The 16,444-nt window shown below is 38.9% G+C and overlaps 1 protein-coding gene across 4 annotated transcripts in view; it reads left to right on the top strand.

The window, feature by feature from the left end:
- IL6ST (interleukin 6 cytokine family signal transducer) overlaps positions 1-16,209 on the top strand; it is a 32,780-nt gene extending 16,571 nt beyond the window's left edge. For 3 of the 4 annotated variants that reach the window (XM_036402775.1, XM_036402777.1, XM_036402778.2), the window contains exons 9-16: positions 690-909; positions 3,206-3,382; positions 4,137-4,235; positions 4,842-4,988; positions 5,916-6,056; positions 7,263-7,359; positions 8,664-8,745; positions 9,584-16,209. In XM_036402775.1, the coding sequence (XP_036258668.1) occupies positions 690-909; positions 3,206-3,382; positions 4,137-4,235; positions 4,842-4,988; positions 5,916-6,056; positions 7,263-7,359; positions 8,664-8,745; positions 9,584-10,309 (1,689 nt within the window). In that variant the 3' untranslated portion in view covers positions 10,310-16,209. The remainder of the gene's footprint in view (positions 1-689; positions 910-3,205; positions 3,383-4,136; positions 4,236-4,841; positions 4,989-5,915; positions 6,057-7,262; positions 7,360-8,663; positions 8,746-9,583) is intronic. The other variant, XM_054517846.1, reaches the window with a different exon arrangement.
- Positions 16,210-16,444: the final 235 nt, after the last annotated feature.

The raw sequence follows: 16,444 nt of genomic DNA, 5'->3' as shown, positions 1-16,444 counted from the left end.
TCATTTAACTGATACTCATCTGTGACCTAAAATACCCAGAATATACTCATATTCCTCATTTGTTGACCTTCTGTGGATTTGCCACTTGAACAAAGCATAGCTTCGTGTCATGTCTTCTGCTGTAACCTAAAACGTGGCAACACTGTCTGGACAGTGATACCCCAGCTGCAAAATCCATTAAAGCTTGAGGTACTGCAGAGGCCAAGGTTATTAAAAACAGCACTGTGCATTTGTGTGTGGTAAGGCTGCTGTGTCCAACTGGATGATTAGTCCAGCTCAGAAGGGGAATGTAATTATGGTCACTCCCCAAACCCTGCTTTCTTTTGGTCCATAAACTGTGTCATATTTGTCATATTAACACAACCAAAGGTGAGATTTCTTCTATGTCATTGTGTTGTGAAGTCATGTAAAACGGAAGTTTTGTCAACAACTTCTGCAATCCTTACAGAATAGCTTTTATTAAATCACTAGGTATGAGCAAAGAAAAAGAGTATTTAAAGAAGAAATGGAATTTGGAAGGGACTGCTTTATAGAAATACGCAGAGGTTATTTATGTTTTTCTTAAATGAGCAGGTATTTGATCTATGGAACTTGCCTTGTTCTCATATTTTTTAAGTGTACCATAAGGGCAGTAAGGGTTACATCACATTTGTTCCGTATCAGCTTAATCAAAGATATGTTTCTGACAGGCACTGAAGCCATACGAAGCCAATGGAGTAATCTTGCAATATGAATTGACTGTCAGAGATAAATCATCTCTTTCCAGTCCAGTGAAGAAATACAATGTTACCAGCACCAACTATACCTTACAGCTGCGGGAAGGAACTTACGAAGTGACTCTGATTGCCCGTAACAGTGTTGGGCCATCTCCTCCTTCAGTTTTACTTATCCCAGCAAGTAATTCAAAAGGTCAGTGTCCTAGTAATGTCTCTTTCAAGTAAATCTGCATGGCCCTTTTTATAAGAAATCTTCAGTGTTGTAAAATAGTACCTTTTACATGGGCACGTAAAGTATTACTGAATTATAAGTACAGTCTCATGCCTTTTGTATATACATATATATATATATATATATATTGCCATTTGTTTGCCAGAGAATGTGAGGGTTTGTGTATTCACAGTGTCATTTGAAGCTGTGTATGTTGTTCTGCTGATTTTTGATTCTTAGAGCTTCTGTGTACTATATTCCTTGTTTCTTTTCTTAGCATAGCAGGCATTTTTGTGTCTTTCTTAAAAAAAAAAAAATCAAAGGGTTGGTATATACTTACATATATACCATTCTGCCATTGTTCCTCCTTTAATTTCCTGATGTCCCTCCCACTCTTTTCCTTGTTTGTCCCAGTCTTCTCCTACATTTTCAGCATTTTACCGGGTTGTTTTGTCATCTGCTTCCACTATTTCTGTACTGCTCATGTTCTTTTTTATGTTTTATTCATTATTCACTAATAGTAAGGACAGGCTGGTTTATCCTTCTTTCTAGCCTTTTCTTAGACAATCCCAACACTACCAGGATAGGAAGCAAAAAAATAGGTATATGGATAGGTGCAGGTAAACACCAAGGGAGAGCCACTGGTTCTAAAGCTATTAGACTAATTAGTTAAGAGTATAAATTCACACAAAGTAGTTTTGCAGCCAGGAGGAAGTACTTAGTAAGGTGTAGATGTATGGTATATAATATGCATAATAAGCTAAGATGGGAGGGACGCACAGGTATCTCAAAGTCCAGGTTCTGGCCCTGCACAGGTCACCCCAAGAATCACACTGTGTACCTGAGGGCATTGTCCTACTATGTGCTGTCACTTCTTGAACTCTTTCAGACTTGGTGCTGTGACCACTTCCCTGGGGAGCCTGTTCCAGTGCCCAGCTGCCCTCTGAGTGAAGAAACTTATCCAGCCTAAACCTCCCCTGACACAACTTCAGGCCATTTCTCAGATCCTGTCACTGGGCACTCAGAGAAGAAATCAGGGCCTGCCCCTCCTCTTCCCCTCTCAAGGAGGTTGTAACTGCAGTGAGGTCTCCTATCAGTCTCCTCCAGGCTGAACAGACCAAGTGACCTCAGCTGCTCCTCATTCAGCTTCCCCTCAAAGCCCTTCTCCATCTTCATTGCCAGCTTTGGATGCTCTCTAATAGTTTAATAACTTGATTATACTGTGGCACCCAGAAGTGCCCCCAGCACCTCATTCAAGGTGAGGCTGCCCCAGTGCAGAGCAGAGCAGGACAATCCCCTCCCTTGCCTGGCTGGTGATGCTGTCCCTGATGCCTCCAGGACACGCTTGGCCCTCCTGGCTGCCAGGGCACTGCTGGCTCATGTCCAACTTGCCATGGACCAGAGCCCCAGGGCCCTTTCCATGGCACTGCTGTGCAGCCTCTCATCCCCCAGTCTGTCTGTACATCCAGGGCTGCCCCATCCCAGGTGCAGAATCTGGCACCAGCTCTTTTTGAACTTTACGTGGTTGGTGATTGCCTGGCCCTCTACTTTGTCAGGGTCTCTCTGCAGGGCCCCCCTGCCTTTGAGGGAGTCAGCAGATCCTCCCAGATTTGTATCATCTGGGAACTTGCTTAGTGTCCCTTTCAGTCCTGAATCCAAGTCATTATGAAGTCATTACTTGCTTAGTGTCCCTTCCAGTCCTGAGTCTGAGTCAGTATCAGACCACAGGGCTGATGATGGAGCCCTGGAACAACCCCAGTGAAGCCCCTGGAACAGGTCCCAGGTCTGCAGTCTGATGTCACTGCCTTCACTGTAACCCTTTGTGCCTGACCCATGAGCCAGTTGCTGCCCCATCACAGGATGTGTTTATCCAGCTCTAGGCTGGATTTTATATATACTATATATACTATTTACTTCTATATATACACACTATGCATAAAGTACTTAAAAAGGTACTTAAGTGTAACTGTTTGATACACTTGTAAATTCCCATTCTAAGTCTGATTTCTCTATTGAAATAAAGCATTTTTTCGGAAGAAAGAAACGTAGTGTCTGTGAGAATAGAGAAGCTGAGTCTAACTTCCAGTTTTTAAATAGCCTGATACTGCTTTTGGAGCTCTCATACAAAGATCCATGTGTAAATCTCCAAATTTCAGAAAATGGCATCTGCATTTACTTTAGTTCTGTCAAATTGCTACCATTACCCAAAAATATCAACCAGAACAACTCCTGTCATGAAAGAACTGTCAATATTGATCACTTTTTTCTTTCATTACAGCTCCCGTGAAGAATCTTAGAACGTTACCTAAACATGACAAGTTGTGGGTAGGGTGGACTGCTCCCAACAATTATGTTCTTAAATATGTGATCGAATGGTGTCTGATGTCCAGCAGCTCAGACTGCATCATAGAATGGCAGATTGTATTAGGAGATGTTCAAGGAATTGACTTAAAAGGTATTTAGCTCATAAATCTAGATATAGTTTGTAGCACACTCTAAAAACTGCTTAGTGGTCGGAAGATGAGAAACATTCTCAGTAATTAGAATTTTATGGTAGAATAGGGTTAGTACTGAGGGTTTCAGTTAGTTTATTGGGAGTGTATGGAAGTATTTATATGTTTTTGTCAAATACACAACTCTATCTGACATTGAATTTTGAAATTTATATAATGTAAGAAGGGGTTTATCTCCATTTTGGTTATAGTATTTTCATTCTTGGAAACCATTAAAATAGTGAAAAGGCCGAGTTCTTTCAAAATCAGTCAAATTCTTTGATTACTCAATTCAAACAGTGAAACTTGATCAGCTATATTCTTTTGAGATTATGGTCAGTATCTAAAATCAGTCATTTGGGAACTTAATGCTACAGATAACTAAAGGCTTTCTATTTAAAATAATGTTTAAAAAAACTGACTTGTCTAAATTCTACTTTTTAAATTTTACATTTGAATGTGAACCATTATATTGTTCTTTTAGTTACTATTTTGAAGCAGTATTTTTCCTTTAATTACTATTTTGGAGAAGTGTATCAATGAGCTCTAGAAAATACTCAGCTGCACTAGGCACTAGTCCTAGTTAGACAGTGGTCCTTTGAGAAGCCTGTGTTTGAAGTAAATGGGGAGGATAGTGAGCAGTTTGACTGTCTGTGAAACACCACCTTTTAAATTCCTTTTATTAGGTATATATTTCTTTTTTATTCCTTTTATTAGGTATAAAGCCTTTCAAGTGTTACTTGATAACTGTGTACCCTCTGTATGCTGATGGTCAGGGAAGTGGACAGTCTGTAAAGGCTTATCTTAAACAAGATCGTAAGTATAAAATTATCACCTTGAAGCCCATACACTGACCCTTTTTGACAAAAAAAAAAGGACTTTTGCTTTAATGTGGACTGTGTAATGAAAAACGATTTAGTACTTGAGGGTCAGGTGACATCACTGATCTTTTCCCATCTATTATCATCCATTCTGCTCTTTTTCAGTGTTTGGGAACTAGACCAATAGCTGACTATGGCTGGCTCTTTGTTTTTCCAACCTTTATATAATAGATAACTAGACATGAATTTGTTCTTTTAGTGATATATTTATTTTATATAGATTATATATTTATTATTTATTTATTATATATAATAGTGATATTTATATGCTGATTTATTTTAAATTTCAAGTGTAAAATCAAGACTTCATTTGAAGGTTTCTTGCAACGTGCTGGTTTTTCTTTTCATATGTGTTTCTGAATGTTTCTTTTTTAAAACATCTTTGTAGTTTTTATGTTATTTGAAAACAGTGCTTTCCGGATGAGTCAGTCAAACTATTCCATTGAAGTTTTTATCCTGTTACAGTTCAGTGCTTGTTAATATGTTGCTTCTGTGAATGCAAGGTTGCCAAGCAGAAACTAATCTTCATCTCCCATTACAGGTCCTTCAAAAGGACCTACGGTTCAGACAAAAAAAGTAGGAAAAGCTGAAGCTGTTTTGACATGGAACCATCTCACAGTTGAGGAACAAAATGGATTTATCCGAAATTACACTATACTTTACAAAACTATTGATGGAAATGAAACAGGTACTAGAAAACAGAAGTGTTTTGGGGCACTGAAGCTTTTCATCTGTTTCCTTCCTAATATTTGTTCCTGAAAAAATACACAGAATCACTTATAGCTGGCAATCTGTTCTGAGAATGTAAAGCAGGTGTCTGAGCCATAATGCTCCTCCGTATGGAACAGAAAGTCCCTAGTAAAGAATTCAGAGCATTCAGTCTATATAGCAGGGTACTGAGTTTAGTTTCTGAGAGCTGATTTGTGAGTATGGTGCTCCCATATTGCATCTAAATACAGAATGAATGATGGTATATCAAGATGAAGGCAGACTATCAAAAGGAGTTGACTGCATTTAACTATGGTAAAACCTTAAGAAAAGGAAGTGACAAGGAGTTTTTTTAACCCTTCTGGAGCTGTAGATCAATATATTATTATGTAATTGATCTTGTTTGAAGTGCATCTTAGTTTTCAGTAGTGTATATGACCTGCAGGCATACTACAGGCATCTGGCACTATCAAAACTTTAATTTTTAGATTTGCTTAAATTGGAAGGGCCAGGTACTTATGCCATACCTATGTCTTACTATTCCTTACCTTGGTTTTTTTCTGGTCAGTACTAGCAATTCCTCATTAGCACTGTTTGGCTTACTAGACAGACTTTAAGCCTCAATTATACTACTAGTTTAGTTTGTAGATGCATTCTGGGGGAAAAAATTTCAGAGGAAATGAAATATAGAAAGAGACTAAATTGAGACACCTAAACAGAAACAAATGAATCTCAGCATTTCTTGTACAAGTTTGTAGTCTTTGACTGTTCCATTTTCCATCTGCTATGTGTTCTGTTAAAACTATCTTTCACATCTGCAGTCTTGATGTCTTAGTGTTGCTGTTTTTTGTGGAGATGCAATTTGTTTGTAGTTTATAGAAAGCTACAAATTTTTTCTTCTCTTTAGTTGTGACAGTGGATCCTTCCAAGACAGAGTACACCCTTTCCTCTCTAACCAGTGACACGCTGTATACTGTGCGGATGATGGCATCCACGGATAACGGAAGCAGGACTGGTCCTGATTTCACATTTACTACACAAAAATTTGGTAAGGCAGAGTGGCACAATTGGTAGAAGTAGGAATTTATGTTGCAACAGTACAGCAGGGCTCTGTGAAAGAGGTGTTAGAAGGGGAAGGTGATTTATTTTAAAGTTTCAGTTAGAGTCAACTTGCAATGTTCATAATACCTGGGTGGTTTGTCTAGTGCTCTTTCACTAAGAGGTAGTTTAGTCAGGATTTTTCTGTTTATATAGAGAACAAGATATGCTCTGCAAATCTCATGAATTGCACTTTTTGTTATTAAGTATGCTGGTTTGGGTGTGTTTTATGTATACTTCAGGTTATAATGTTTTGCCCTGACCTTTAATGAGTCATTAGGTTTTACCCAGTGGCCTTGTCTCTTTTGGTGTCCAATGGCATCTACCCCTAGTCAGAGTCTTTGTTTTAATCCTGATAAGGTGTGCTGAATAAGCTCTAGAGATGTGTGCTTGTATCTTAATCTGCTGATGTAGGTACCAGTCAGCATTCTCAGAGCCCTTTCGTGTTCTGTCGTATCACTGTGAAAGTTTTCTGCAGGTCTTTACGGAGACTCATTTTGAATAGTTAAATTCATTGTATGTTCAGCTTTAGAGTGCTTCTTATATGTAAGGGTAACAGCAACATTACTAACTGAATTTAATTGTGGAAGACACTTAAATTTAGTGGAGGCTTTTTTTTCTGTGTAGTGTTGCTCTTCCCTAAGCATTCTCCAAGGTTTACTTAAGAATGTGTATAACATTAGAAGGAATACATAACAATAATGCAAACTTTGGTGTTCACAGGCAGAGGAGAGCTTCATGTACAGAATAAACTGATGGATGAGTAGTGATGTTGTTTACTTTACTTATTTGACCATGACTGTGTTATGAGAGCTGTGGGGCACTGAAATACCTTGGCAGCAGATGAATTGGCGAAGATGTTACTGTCATACCTGCCCAAGCTACAAAATTATTTGCTCTGTCAGTATTACAGCTTCTAGATCAGCCCATGTTTTTTGTTGATGCAAGGCACTAGATTGTCAGCGCAGATCTTTTCATGTTTCCACCAGAAGACACTTTTTGTATGGTGAAAAGGTTCTTCTGAATGTGAAGCTTTAAGACTGAGCATTGACGTATTTCAGTTTCAGGTTCTCCCTAATCTTTTGGAAATATGTACTACTGTTGAGTTCTTTAAATGCCAAAGTGGGCTGTAATTGCTTCTTTTTGCCTCCTTCAGGAAAAGGAGAAATTGAAGCCATAGTTGTACCTGTGTGTCTGGCATTCCTGTTGATTGTGCTCCTTGGAGTTTTGTTTTGCTTCAACAAACGTGACCTGTAAGTACAAATGAACTCTTCCTCTTGTATTTCTGAGCATAACAGAAATGGCAGTAATTTATACCAACTCAGTTAAGTATTCTTCAGTTAGAGCAGAAAAAAAGTTAAAACATGCATATATTGATTGGTGTTAAAAACTTCTGTGTTTTCCATGGGAAGCCAGGGCCTCTTCTGATACTGATTTTTTACTGTTAATTACACACATACTAAGTGTTCTATGATTCAGTAGTGCAAGAAATTAATGCTTTTCTTGCTGGACATAGCTAGGATTAGCTTTGTTAGATTTTGATCAGGATAAACTGTTTCTTAGTCATCCTGTGAATGGAGTTATGGTCCCTAGTTGTGAAGATTTGGAAATATTTTCCTTGTATTTGGGCTATTCAATTACAGCATTAACAAATGTGAAGCTTTATGACAAAAAAAAAAAAAAATTAGGCAGACATCATGATCTGCAGTAACTGTGCCTGTTTACAGACTTCTGGGAAGCAACCTGCCTCCTCCTGCTCCCCCACCCCAAAGCTCTTGTCTGTGGCTTTAACCAGGATGTCATTGCTGCAGTGTTTCCCCTGCAAGGTGTAGCACCTCTCCTATGTCCCCTGCCAAGTTTCCTTTCTTTCTAATTAAAGACAGCATTTTTATGCCCTTTTCCTTTTGACCTCCCTGCTGCTCCTAAAATTAGTTCTTAATGGATGTCAGTTGGAAAGCCCATCTTGAATTGTTCTTCAGAGTTCTCCTCCTCAACAGAGGATCTGTTGTTGGATCTGTTTATAAAGAGCAGGATAGATGCATCAGTTTCAAAGCTGGTTTGGTTGAGGGTGACGTATCAACAGAAGCTTCTGGTTTTAAGTAACAGTACATTCTTAAGAGTTACAAAGTAAGTTTTTCTTCCATTTTTTTTATTTGTGAAGTTAGCTTAGATTTGACCTTTTTGGTATTTGGTATTCATCGTTATAATAAAAGAAGTAGGATTGAATTTTCATACTGGCATGCATCATAAACTACCTGAGTAATAGCTCTGTGCATTCTAGAGTGCTATAAATTTGAAAATCTGTCACTGTTACCATTTGTTGTTTTGTGTTACATTGATAGCTGCATCTAATGTATGGAGGAGTTAAGTGCAGTGCTATGCTTCGCTAAGTAGTATAACCTCATACAAAGATGAAAAGTAACCCAGACAGCATTCTTATTTGGAATACAACATTTCCATGTAAGGGAGTGGTGTTCTGGATTCTGCTGTGGTTGCTGTGAACAGGGAATTTGGGGAGTGCATCTTATGACTTTATTCCATTTTTAATCCTTTACAGAATTAAGAAACATATCTGGCCTATCGTACCTGATCCATCCAAGAGTAACATTGCTCAGTGGTCTCCTCAAGTTCCAGCCAAGGTAATACTCACCTTTCTGCATCCTGTATCTTCCTAGTCTGCAAGGTTTCAGATAAAATAACTGGTGGGAATCTTCTGTCTTCTAGCAGACATGGATTTCAAGGAAAAACTTGAATATTAAGTTTTATTGACATTGTGATACAATATGGTTAGAAGACTTCATTGCATCTGTAGATTCTGCATTAGATTTACATGGCTCTTAGCACAAATTCACAGTCCAGTGTGGGCTTTAAAGTTGTGAGTTAGTTTCAGCTTGCTAGTTGGAATGGTCAAGTACTCATTTCTTTGCTCATTCATGGGAAATCAGCATTAAGTAAACAATTAATGATTCCTCTTCTTAAAACCCTGAAGTGGCTTATTTGCACAGTTCAGTCACGAATGAGAGAGAAGACTATAAACAGTTCCTCCTGAATGAGAAGATGGCAGCAAAATTTATGCCACATGTGGGATGAATGACCAGGCAAACTTTTTTCAACAAAATGTGGCTAATTTCTTTAAAGAAATATTCTGATGTTGAGTATATTATTTGAGGTAATGTATGGTTCTCAGTATAGAATGTTCCTGTGCTGCACAGCAAATGCTTCCATCTTTACAGCTCTTAAGAATAATTAAAATATCCACTATCACTTTAGAATAGCTGCATAATTAAGACTCTGTATTGGAAACAAAGCTGTAGCCTTCATTTTTTAACACATGCTTTGGAGATATTGCCAGACTTAGTAAAGAGAAAACTTGGATGAAGAAAATCAAAGACATTATGAATAAAAATTCATATTTATTGAGGCTTTTGATTTGTAACATAACCTTCCTCTTAGGCAACATCCATCTCTTTCTTTCAGCATAACATCAGTTCCAAAGATCAGATGTACCCAGAAGGCAGCTTTACAGATGTAAGCGTTGTAGAAATAGAAGCTGATGACAAGAAGTCTTTTTCAGAACAAGATCTAAAACCCTTTGACTTGCTTAAAAAAGAAAAAAGTACTTCAGAAGGACACAGCAGTGGTATTGGAGGATCCTCATGCATGTCTTCTCCTAGGCAAAGTGTCTCTGACAGCGATGAAGGTGAAACGACACAGAACACTTCAAGCACTGTACAGTACTCGACTGTGGTGCTTAATGGCTACAGAGACCAGACACCTGTGCAAGTCTTCTCAAGGTCTGAGTCAACTCAGCCCCTGCTAGATTCAGAAGAGAGATCAGAGGATCATGCTGGAGGAGCTGACAGTACACCACAGAGGCAGCAGTATTTCAGACAAAATGGTGGTCAGGATGAAACCAACACAGACAGGCCATGCTTTGAAAGAACAAAGCAGATTACTCATGCTAATGAGGGAGATCTTGTTGGATTTGTTCAACTGCAGATCTCAGGTCAGAGTTCACAGCCATTGGGACTTGGGATGGAAAAAAATACCCAGGAAGCTGCTGTATCAAATGTTTTACAGACATGTACTGAAGGACAAACTGTGAGAGCTGAAACAGTGGAAGAAAATCCACTCTCAGTTGATGAAATGCCAAAAAGTTACCTCCCGCAGACTGTGAGACAAGGGGGCTATATGCCTCAGTGAGAGAAAAGACTGGCTCTGTTTAGGCCTTCATTAGTGCCTGTTCACATCTTCCCCTGTGTTTCTGATAAAGTAAGCTAGGTATTTTTATCTTAATGCAAATAGAAAAATTAAGCAAAGAGTAATTTGACAAAATACAATAAGGACTGTTTTTGTGGAAAATTTCCAGTCCAGACCTACTGGAGATTTACTTTTATGCACTACATAAAACCTTACATCTGGATAGCTGAACAAGCCTTTGTGCTACATTGGGCGTGTTGTATCTCTTCATAACAGAATTTCACATGATTGAAAAGGTCAAGTTTTAAATATCCACATCAGCCAATAGACCTCCCAGAAGAAACACTTCGGTGCGTAGCAGTGTACGAGCCTAAAAAGCCAGCTCTAGTTGCACAGTGCGGCTTTGTGCAAAAGTAAGACTGAAGCTCAGTATTCTGACATGGAAGAATACTTGTGTGATACACTTTTCAGTAACTTAATTGACTTAGTGAATTTTGACTTGGCCCAGTGCCTCAATTTTCAGCTTACCAGACCTGCAAATCATGTTTAAAACCAATAAAAATTAAATAGAACTTGCTATGTTGTACAAATAGGAAAACACCAAGATCACTTGAATCTGAATGCTACTATAGTAACTGATACTTTACCTACATTTAGATATGTGTACACATGAACTATAGAGTAATTTGGCCTAAAAAATGTGCCTTGCAACTTGATGCACAGCAATTCAGTCTTGTAGTCAAAAGTTTGGGAATCAGATGACAGCACAGATCAGCAGTTATTTAAAGGCTTTGTACCCCCAGCCACTGTTTGATTATATAAGACTTCTGTGATCATACATGCCTTTGTTTAATAAGTGCACCTTTCTTGTGTACAGCTCAAGTAACAGGCTGTAAGCTTTTACCATTTTGCTCAGTGCTCAGGAGAAAGGCAATATGACCTTCTTCTGACAGACTGCAGCTATTAGTGTGCTGTAACCTCGCTGCTAATACTGCAGGACATCCTTGAAACTAAAAGCAACCAAAGCATTGAAGTCATTGGTGCACAAAACACTTAAGTGGTTGTTAAAATTCCTGACTTTTTTCTTAATGTCTCACTTTTTCCCTGCTCACACAGTTTATATTTTTTTGAGGAAGCTACATTTCTTGGAAACTTCTTCTACCAGTGTTTAAACAACAATTAAATTACAGGACAATAAACCCCTTTTCCAGTGATAACCATAAATTTTATGGCACTCTTAAAATTTTTTTCTTAATTAATTCTAAATCTAATATAGGCTAATCAGCTTTCTAATCTGACACTAACAAAAATGCATTTCAAAACACTAAATGCTGTTTTGTGAGACTAAAACAAGTGTTTTATTTCTCCTTCAGCAAAATAACTATGTATTTAAGACCACCTGAAACCTTTTGTGCTGTGACCTCTGGTACTGCTGTTCTGCAGAGCACTTGCTAAAAGCCCTTGAAAGGCCTGTGTCAGTATCATTTCATCTTCCCTTGTCTGCCAGCTTGTGTGGAAGGATGGGTGTACATGTAAATGTCCACATGTGAATTATGCTTTTGTTTCAAAGAAATCGAGTGCAAGAGTAAATTTGTAAGATTACCTCTTGAAGTTTGGAATATTTAAAACAGATAAAGAATGCAGAGTCTTTAACAGCATTTCAGTATTCTACAGTTCCTTTCTCCTGACGGTATTTTTCCGTATCTAGGCACTTTTTTTAATTAAAAAGCTATGTTTCAGCTTACTATAAATAGACCTTTCTTCAGACCAGTCCTTTTCCTTTTCATCCCACTGCACCTCAGCACCTTTAAACTCCCTCCCAGAGGGCAAAGGTGTAATGAAAACTGCTGTCATGAGACAGCAGAGAGACCATCTTTCATTTTTCAGAGGTTGAAGAAGCATTCCTTTTTTGGAACACATTCCTCTTGGAAGAAATAGCAGTTACTTCACTGGGGGATGAGTTATCTTCTCTATGCAAACTTCACAGTCACTGTAGAAACTACAAGTAAAGGGGAGAGTCTGTGTTGGGCAGTGTGCATGCTTATTAGAACTGCCCAGCAGCCAACTGCATTCAGTCCATCTTCGCATCTCTGAAGTATTATAGGCCACTACCTGGCTTTGTAGTTGTCCTGGTTTAGGGCAAATTTGAGAGGAAACTTCCAAAGGAGTCTCTCTATAAAGCAAATGCAAGCAGCCCCTCCCCGTACTGTTTTAGGAAAAGATTTCCTTGGAGAAAAGTGGGGAAAAAAGCTGTTTATTTAAAAGGCAAAGTAGTCACAAGCATAAAAAATGAATAGTATTGAACACTAAAACCTCTCAGTGTTCTGAAGAGATGGCAAATTCAGAAAGTCCTTGTTGTGGGGTGTACCTTGGCTTGCTCAGTCTCTTATCAGTCCCTCCTGTGCTGTACAATGCCATCTCCTGGTTCCCAATAGCCACAGGTGTGAGCTCCCGGTGTTTTTCTGGATTTTCAGTCCAGAGCAGGGCTGAACAGCTCCAAGAAAAGAAAAGCCACAGTCTGGGGAACTTGTCTGCCTCAGCCAGCTAAAAACTAACTAAAAGCAAAGGAGAGCTTCCTCCACTGTCTGTGCTGCAGACAGTGCAGTCTATGAGGAGGATGCAGGGAGCAAGGGCAGTCCCTGAGGATAAACTCTGTGCTTCTTCTCCCCACTCAGCTCTCAGAACCAGTCTCAAAGGTGCAGAACTTAACGCCCAGCATAAACAGAACAGACAACTGGGGATACAAGCATCATAAAGTCACCATAGGACAGTAGTCTAAACAGTGCTGCAAAGGTCTGGATGTTTGCAAAAACATGTTGATGAGTTTTTTTAATACGTTTTTGTGGTTCAGTAATACTAACTTTTGATAGCATATGTTATTTGAGGGAGAATGTCAGGTAGTCCTTAAGTTGCTACTTGCCTTTCTGTAAAGAGAAAGCATTTTCTTCTCAGTTGCTGTTAATCGTGGACCACTCAAAACTTAACTGCTGCTTAACAGTAGTAAGAGATTCTGATTTTTAAAATCTGTGCTAACAAGAGTTCTGGCCTGTCATTTCTGGTATCTTTCATTGTTGTTTATGGGCCAGTGGTAATAAACTCAAATAATTAAGTGGATCCTCGAGAAAGTTCTGGCTGGCTGGCAGTGACATGCTCTTTTTGAGACAGAGCATTTATCTAGGGCTAAAGTACTAAAGACTAAGCAGGAGCTCCTAGTGCGTGAACAGCTTGTAGAAGCCACAATACATATGAATAACAGGAATACAGCTAGTTCATAAACCTATGTGCCAAATACATTGTGCAGTGTTCAGGGTTTAACAAGATTTTGTACTTTGGACTGTAAAAATCTAAGTGTATCAAATAGTTGCATACAGGTTTTTAAGAGTATCTGCAGTGTAATTATAGCAATCCACTGAAATTTTCTGAGCTTGGCTCTAACATAGTAACTCAAGAAAAAGTTTTCTCCCTCCTCCACCTCCCCTACCCCCTTCACCAATGGCTATTGGTGCATGTAACAAAATAAAGGCATTAATAAAGTCACTTTTCAGTATAGACACTTTCATGTCCATCTTGATTTCCTGGACTGGAATTTTTCAGGTACAGGTGGAACACTAGTTGTAAGGACTGTTAATTTGGTGGTGAGGAAGGGAGGCTAGTAGAAATATATTAGCATATTTGAAAAACTTCTTAAAATGCAGGCTGGTTAATAATGCTCCTCTGTTTACAAGAGAAGTGAATATATTACCTTTGTAGTTCTATTGTGGTGGTTGTGTTAGACCAGGAGATGATTGGTATTGTTTTCTGGAGTGTGTTGGCTTACTTTAAGAGCAGATAGTCTAGGAATGTCCTCTCCTGCTGTATTGAAAATCTTGAGATTGCTTCATACGTGCTATTATAGAAAATTAAGCTGCCTGTTCCACCTTAACGTGGCAGTACAAGCACAGTAGAGCAAAAATTTTTCTAAACTTTGTTCTGGAGAGTTTATGACGAGTATGTGCTTGTCTGGTACAGAAGCGTAGCAAAAGCTGTGAGAAATCTTGGCCCTTGGGAGGATGAGGGAGTTTGCATGCTAGGGCTGAGTCCCATTCTTGGGCTCTGGAGAAGTCCTATAACCTGGGTGGGAGCTTCAGCTTTGTAAATCCTGAGCTTTGTCAGGTGGTTAAAACATGTGGGGTCACCTCTGCTGATTTAAATTAATAGTTTAATTAGAGACAGGTCTCAGATACCCAAGATCCACGTCAGTGTATCCTGCAATGGAATTGACTTCTCAGTGGGATCTGAAACTCCAGAGACTGTCAGATTGTTAATAGTCTGCCCCACTCCAAGACGTACACATTTTGCATTGTAATTTATGTGCATTAAATGGGACTAAATACACTAGTTTATTTTCCCCATTAGACAGTGGTTGTAGTTGAGATTAACTGTTATTTGAGTGCATTCCTTTAACTGGGTTAAAAAGTTCTCTTGACTGAGACTGTAAGAGTTCCTTAATCCCCATAACCTCTTGTCTGTCTGCAAGGATGGATACATATAGCCATTTTAAATTCCAGGAGTTGCTTGTAGTATAATACAGGTGAAGTTTATATAAAAATGTTGAGTCTTCTGTCATGAAACAGCTGTTAGGGAATTGCAGCCAACCCGAGTCTTCAGCTTTGCTTTTGATCCAGAAAACTGCAGTAAAGTGGAGGTATAAGTGCAAAAATCTGGAGGAGGTTGAAATTAAGTATCTTGTATTGTATTCATGAATTTCCATTTATCTTCCTTTAAAGTGAAAGCATCAGTAAAAAAAAAAAAAACTTAAAATCATGTGAATTTGCTTTCACTGTTGTTTCCTTTGTAGGACTTGTGCAATCTGAGCCATTCTTGAAAATAAAAGCAGTGCTGACTTAATGCACAAGGATGCATTTCTAAGGCCACAAGATTTGATGAAACAAACCTAAAAATAATAGTGAAGGGCCAGATTTCAACAATTGTCTGCTTCTGTGCCTCTTAACTGTAGTGCAGAGAGAGGGTGGGCAGCGAATACCTCCCAGAATGCAGCCTTAGCCAGTACTTGTATTTATTTGCAAAGACAACCTGAAGGGGATATATGCAATAATGTCATTGCTACTCTGCAGAAGCACACTTCTGTAACAATAGATGAAAAACACTTATGGCACAACTGTTGACTGATGGCTGGAAAGCTCCACATCCTCCTGCTCAGACTGAAGTGTCAGCTGTTCTTCTCTGGGGATCACGGGCGTGGCAGATGGGCATTCTCTGCAGTGTGAAACTGTTAACACCTATCGCTTTTCATCATCAAAGCACATATGTTAATGGATCCAGTCAACATGCCGTATTTTTTTAAATACACCAGTTTTGTTTACAGTGTCACATCTAGCCTGACACTTTGATACAGCCAGGGATTGTCTAGTAACCAATTGCTTTTATTTGGGGATAAGAAGTTACTGGTCACCCAGTTTGCTGTGCCAATATATGCATCTAGGTAGCGGAGGTGTGGGACACAGGAACAGATGTACCAACAAGGAAAGTGCCTTGATGCTGGATTGGATGGCTAGTGAATGTAAACATTAAGTTAAATTTTGCTATGTACTTAAACTAAGTATGGCCGATTAAGCTAGTGGTAATTTGAATGCCAGCTTTAAAGGGCTTGCATACTCCGGCCAGAGGTTAAACTTGTAAATTGCTGCATAAGCTGTCTCTGTATGGAAATGTGTTTTAATACCTGTTCACTGTCTTTATTCTTTTGCAAGCTGCATGTGTATTGTCATATAAAATCTGCTTTCTACAATTTATTTTGATGGTCAGTTTTGAATGGCTTCCTCTTTGTTACCCGACTGAGCCTGAATGTTGCATTTCTGTAGTATATAATATGTAGAAAAAAACAAAACAAAATTCCACATTTACCTTTTGTGCTGGAGTCAGTGTTTTTGTAAGGCTGACCAAGTAGTAACCACAGAAGAAGGGTCTGGGCCACTGCTTCACACACAAGAAACAGAGACATGACCATGACATTCCTGGATAAAAGGCTACTTCATTGCACCTGTGGCCACGTTCAGCAGCAGGTGAATGCTTTTTAGTCCTGCCTTTGTAATTGCTCCTGGAAATAGAAACAATGCTCTCTTCCCACACAATCCCATT

This window comes from Molothrus ater, chromosome Z (genome assembly GCF_012460135.2).
Source record: "Molothrus ater isolate BHLD 08-10-18 breed brown headed cowbird chromosome Z, BPBGC_Mater_1.1, whole genome shotgun sequence".
Lineage (NCBI taxonomy): Eukaryota > Metazoa > Chordata > Aves > Passeriformes > Icteridae > Molothrus > Molothrus ater.
Note: the sequence above shows the minus strand (reverse complement) of the source record. Positions and strands in the feature narration are given on the sequence as shown.